At 38.8% G+C, this 6501-nt stretch overlaps 1 protein-coding gene across 1 annotated transcript in view; it reads left to right on the top strand.

Moving 5' to 3' along the window:
* Window positions 1–1308: 1308 nt before the first annotated feature.
* TAB1 (TGF-beta activated kinase 1 (MAP3K7) binding protein 1) overlaps window positions 1309–6501 on the top strand; it is a 145302-nt gene continuing 140109 nt past the window's right edge. Inside the window, exons 1-2 of the mRNA XM_089674287.1 lie at window positions 1309–1359; window positions 4186–4319. Coding sequence (XP_089530413.1) covers window positions 1327–1359; window positions 4186–4319 — 167 coding nt within the window. The 5' untranslated portion in view covers window positions 1309–1326. The remainder of the gene's footprint in view (window positions 1360–4185; window positions 4320–6501) is intronic.

Genomic DNA, 6501 nt, shown 5'->3' with positions numbered 1-6501 from the left:
CTGTGTGTATGTACATGTGTCTGTGCGTGTGTATTTCTGTGTATTTACATGTATCTGTGTGTATACGTGTCTGTATGTGCCTGTGTGTGTATACATGTGTCTGTATGTGTGTGTACATGTTTCTGTGTGTGTGTATGTACATGTCTATGTATGTGTACAGGTCTCTCTGTTTGTGTGTGTTTGTTGGTGGCGAGTAACTCTTAAGGCCTGGCTAGTAGCTCAGGACTTGAAATTTTAAGCCCTGATCTATACCATAGTTTGTAGACGCTACAACTTTTACACAAAGCAATCAATATACACTTATTGGGATTTTTTAACCAAAAACATGTAGCAGAATACATTTTGGCCTAAATTTATGATGACATTTTCGTTTTTTTGGATATTTTTTATGACAGAAATGAGAAAATATTGTTTTTTTTTTAAAAAAAGTATTTTTACTCAAACATTTTTGTGTTTATAGTGCCAAAAATAAAAAGAGCAAGGTGATCAAATACCACCAAAAGAAAGCTCTGTTTGTGTGAAAAAAAGGACATACATTTCATTTATGTACCGTATTGCATGACCGCGCAACTGTCAGTTAAACTAGTGCAGCGCTGTATAGCAAAAAAATGGTGTAAATTGCAGTATCTATACCATAGTTTGTAGACGCTATAACGTTCACACAAAGCAATCAATATACACTTATTGGGATTTTTTTTACCAAAAACATGTAGCAGAATACATTTTGGCCTAAATTTATAACTAACTTTGAGTTTACTATATATTTTTTATAGCCGAAAGTAAAAAATATTGTTTTTTTTTCAAAATTTTTGGTCTTTTTTGTTTATAGCGCAAAAAATAAAAAGCACACAGGTGATCAAATACCACCAAAAGAAAGCTCTATTTGTGTGGGGGAAAAAAAGGACATAAATTTTGTTTGCATACAGCATTGCATAACCGCACAATTGTCAGTTGAATTAGTGCAGCGCCGAGTAGCAAAAAGAGGCCTGGTCATTAAGAGGGTAAATCCTCTGGAGGGGAAGTGGTTTTTAACTATGTTCCTTTTGTACATGACTGCCGTTGATTGTTGCGATCCTATTTATGTACTATTAAGCAGTTGAAACTGTATTTTGTACTTAAAAAAATACCAAAAACACAATAAAAAAAATGATTGAAAGGAAATGAACAGGACTCCCTATCTATGTGGTGAGAAAGCTGCACGCCTTCACCTCAGCGCTGAAGGAAGCTGCTATTTCACAACTTGCCCACTAGATGTCAGCATCACATTACCGGCTAAATCGGTGGTCACATGACACCGATCAGCTGGTTCGTCACTTCTGGTCCAAGATGGCTGCGCTGAGAAGGAGTCTGCTTCAGACAGTAAGAAAGGGGGAGGGGGGCCTCTGGAGGGCTGATAGAGGCTCAGAACTTGTTTATGTACAAAAGATTCGCTCGGAAGTGCGCAGGCTGCTCAGGAGGTTGTGTCAGAAGAGTAGTGAGATATTTCTGGAAATCTGTGCATGTAGTGAATAGTAGACATGGGTGTTCAGGCAGATGGTATTATTATTATTAGAAATGTACACTGACTGAGAAACTCTTCAGGTTGAAGCATTATTTTTGTATATTTCTATATATACACAAGTGAGTTTTATAGTGTGTCCCTAGCTCGTGTCAGCAGGAGGCGATTAGTTCTCTGGCTCCATTCACAGCGCAGTGTACGCAGGTAAACGCACGTGTGGACATGCTGTGTTGCGTCTTGCCATGCACTGCAATATTGGGGTTTTTTTAAGCTTCTGTAACAATTATTTGTAAAGGAAATGTCAGCGGATTGTTTCTTGCTTCTGTGCGTTTCCACATGTTGGAGAAATCAAAGAGGAGGAACAGCTCTACTTTCACTGGTGTGAACTGCTTCTTTTGTATTTACAATGTATATGTGCAGATCAATGCATGTCAGCACATTTGGTGTGAATGGACCCTAAAATTGCTGTCATAAAATGATAATCCATGACAGCTCTTTCACCCTATACTGCCATTATAGTGGAACTTTAACCTTCTATCCAGCAATGTGGCATCCTGGAGCTCCCTGCCAGCCTGTCGTCGTAGGTTGGTCGGCTTCCAGGTACCGATTTTTGTCCGTTTAAATTAGCAGGGCCAAGGTGACGTCACTCAGTGTACAGGGGAGGAGAAGACGGTAAGAAACTTTGGTGCAGACAAGACATAGTGGGGGAGATTTACTAAATCTAGTGCAGCTGTGTATGGTAGCCAATCAGCTTCTTGCTTCAACTCATTCAATTAAAGTAGAACTATAGGCATGTGTATGTATGAACCTTAGATTGTACCCTCCTTGAGGGCAGGGACTGATGTGAATGTTCAACATGTGTAAAGTGCTGTGTAAATTGATGGTGCTATATAAATACCTGTAATAAAATAAATAGGCATTTTTTTCCATTTTGGATAGAATGAGGAAGGGTTATAACCACTGTGAGATATATATATATATATATATATATATATATATATATATATATATATATATATTTATTTATTTATTTTTTTTATTTTTTTATTTTTTTTTCCCTCTGTATCCCATTGTGAAGATTTTACCATCACTTCCTGTCCCATAGCCAAAACAGTAAACTAGAGGAAATTCCTACAAACTAAGAGAATTCACCAGAACTAGTGTTTCCACTGACATAATTCCCTCTGTTACTTTTCTGGGGACAACCCAAAATTTGGGACTTTCTTTTACTTTCACTTTCAATGATAATGGTAACCTAGTAGAGAGGGTGAAGTAGAGAGGGTGAATCTCCTTAACAGGGACAGACAGCAATAAAAACTGAAGCTAATTGGTTTCTATGCAGAGTTGCACCAGATGTTTCACTCTCTAGTTTTAGTAAATAACTCCCAGTATGTCTCTTCTTCATTAAAAATCCTGCCTGTTTGCAATTTTATATATATTAAGTTCCACTTTAAGATATGTTAAAGAGGAACTTTACTTCTCCCCATAATGCCTTTTTTAAACTCCCTTTGACCTGTCATGCAGTTTTGTCCTGCCTTAAAAGAGAAGTAAAAACAATTAAATTAAGAGGCCTTAAAAACAATTATATTCCTCTAGGTCAGTGTTTCTCAACTCCAAGTCCTTATGGACCCCCAACAGGTCATGTTTTCAGGATTTCCCTCAGATGAAACAGCTGTGGTAATTACTAAGGCAGTGAAACTGATCAAATCACCTGTGCAAAATAATGGAAATCCTGAAAACATGACCTGTTGGGGGTCCATGAGGACTGGAGTTGAGAAACACTGCTCTAGGTGGATGCAGCATCAATTCCCAACCCCAGCCCCCACCCCACCCAGCTCTGCAGTGAGAACTGATCAATCAAACACTGCTGATTGCACTGTTCTCCCCTCCACTCTGAGCAGAGAGCTGTGACAGGCATAACAACGCTTTTTACAGTAAAGCCCCAAAAGTATACCGTGTGTTGGATGTAGTGTACAGCTATTTTTTTTTTTTTTAATGTATGTTCATCCTTTGTATGTAAGGTCATTCATAATGACTAAGCTACCCTAGGCTCCCCATACACAGTCCAAGCTGACCATACAATATTTGTACAATCAACTTTAGATCTACCAAAACTATGTAATATGAGGACCTACCTAAACTGTCCAAACACTCTGTATCCAATCAGGCAGACCGTTGCACCACTTACTTTTTGGCAGATCTAAAGGAGATTGTACTGTCAAATTATAACATGTGGTGAGCTTTACTAAAACACATACAAATGTTTCTTAGCAAACCTCAGCAGAATGGACCTTCCAAATAAGTGCCTGTAAAGAAAGGTATTAATACTTGTCCCTCCCACCTACAACTTCAGTTTTGATTCTCTTGAAGAGCAGTGATGGCTGAAGAATCTTTAGTATCCACTCATTTCCAGATGTGTCAGATTCCCCTTACTGAATCCTGCAAAGTGAGGTCATAGATACTAATAAAACCTGACAGAGGTTATAACGCTTTCACTTTCTTCATCTTTGGCAGGATAAGGGTAATGATGTGTATAACCCAGTTTCCAGGCTACAGACATTCGTATATATTCTTTTATTATTTTATATGTTCTTAATCAGTAGATGAGTATTAAAACAAAATCTCCTTTGAACCTCTTTCAGCTGACTCTCAGGGTGTTTTCATTATTACCTGGCTTGTTTTCACAGGATTCCATGAGCTGGACAGATGACCTGCCCCTCTGCCACCTCTCTGGAATTGGATCAGCTACAAACCGGACCTATAACCCTGAGGGGCTGGGAAAGGAAGAACATCCTTGTGAAGACAACTGGCTAAAGTTCAGGTTGGCTATGTGTTGATTCACAGTGTTTAGAAAGTAGTATTTATAGTAATAATATACAAGGAAATAAGATTGTGGATACTGAAAAATACTTATTAACTGTGAAAAACACTCAGAACAATGAATCGTGGCTTTATATTTTGGGCATCCCTGACGTATGATAACAAGCTTCTTCTGACTAATGCAAGTTATTTATGAGATTCTGTACATATAAACAGATGGCATGCAAAATGATTTGGTGTCTGTGCCCAGCCTGCTTTGGAATTGTTGGAAGTTTTGCTATGTTTTCCTGCCCCCAGCACCCCAGCATTGAAATACTAAGGCGTTTGACTGGCAACACAAAGCGTTTAGCATTTTCAGTAGTTCCAAATTTGTATGGCCTTTGAAGGCATTGAGATTCTGTAAGGAGTAAGGGTTTTGTTTTTATTGCATTACTACAATTTTTGAGAGCACATCTTTAAATCATGCAATATAGAATGGTCCATCAATGTTGGTATGTAAATGAATATATAAACATGTTGACCACTTCAGAGGTCCCAGTGCCATAATTTTAAACATATCACTTTTTTTGGTGAAGCCATAACTCAGGAGGGATATTTTATATTAAAAAAAAAAAAACAATTGTTGAGAAAGGACACTGACAAAAGATACATTGCTTATGATGACTATACATGAGTAGCATAATAAGAAATACCACTGATCAGCATGAGCATCATGTTATGTTTAAAAAAACTAAGTTAAAGAATGTTACCCCAACATTCCATATTATTGATTTTCTGTTGTACCTTGTACTTGTATTAAAAAATATCCTGTTTTCTTTGCATTACTTCCTTTGTGTGAAATACCTGCTGATCCTGCCAGTCCTCCTGCTTTCCTATTTCAGACTGCACATGCTGGACCTGAGAGCGCATCCATCCCAACATGGTCAGTTTTCTGGATATGCTGAGAGAACAGCCAGCCTATCCTCTAATAAGTCTTGTGATGACACACCCTCCTGCACTGCCCATTCACTGGGAAGATCAGTGTACTGCTGTTTCTCCACCCCCACCTCTCCAGGCCCCTTATGCAACCGAGAATATGTTATCATTTATGAGAAAAAAAAAAAAAACTTTTTTTTTTTTAAAGCAGAACTCCGGGCTGTTCTCCCCACTGTATGGGTCAACTACTCATTTCTTTTAGGGTTGGGCACAAAGTTTATACTTACCTTACCTGCCAATCCTGCGTGCTCTCCCCCGTGGTTCAGTGGTGTACTGTTCCTGTTTATGTAGCATGCTGACACCAGGAATAGTCCATTTACAAGACCACTCAACGGTGGAGGGGGCCAGGAGCAGAAGGGACCAATCTTGATCGTGGAGCATCGGCGGGTCAGGCAAGTATATCTCCACTGTTCTCTCCCCTAGAGCAAAACGAGCAGTTAACCTGTCCCCAGCCCACTGCACGGGAAAAAAATGTTTTTGACTGGAGTTCTTCCTTAAATTTTGTGCCTTTCATTTCTATTTTAAACTGAATAGGTTGTTCTCCAAGGAAAGAGTTCACATATACTTTAAGTGTTAGGGCAAAAAAAACATATTCAGTACATATATGCAATACATGCACCTTTCCCTGTGTTTTATCCCTTTGAAAATGTTGTAGGTACAGAAAAATACCAACTAATCCTACCAGCAGTCCTTTGAGCTGCTAATTTGTGCGTACTGCCACTGCTGTACTGAAATATTAAGCAATGTTCCAATCATCTCCAGTTCATCTCTGTGAACTACAGAAGAGGGCAAGGTATATAGAAGTGGGGAAGATGTTGTTGTATAGTGTAAACCGAGAGCAAGCAGCCTAGGGTGACAACACTACTTCTTCATAGATATAGTACAGCCAGTGAACATTGACATCTTAGGACAGGAAGTGTTGCTGGCAGGACACTGGTTAAATAAAGGGAAAAAAGCTTGAAAAATAAACCAATCCTCCAGCACATCTAAAGACTGGTAAGGTGGAATATAAGCTGATTTTGTTATTGGGTTAAGGCACACTTTAAAGAGGAGCTTCAGTCTCCTGTGTAAAAATGAAGTCAGCAGCTACAAAAACTGTAGCTGCTGACTTTTAATAAATAGCTACTTACCTGCCCCAAGATCTAGCACTGTGCTCAGCCCATCTGTTTTTTTTACCTTATGTCCTCTGTCCCCAGCATTGGCATCTT

This window comes from Staurois parvus, unplaced genomic scaffold, assembly GCF_062004578.1.
Source record: "Staurois parvus isolate SC_StPar_1 unplaced genomic scaffold, SC_StPar_1.0 ptg000149l, whole genome shotgun sequence".
Classification (NCBI taxonomy): Eukaryota; Metazoa; Chordata; class Amphibia; order Anura; family Ranidae; genus Staurois; species Staurois parvus.
This window is presented reverse-complemented; position numbering and strand designations above follow the sequence as displayed.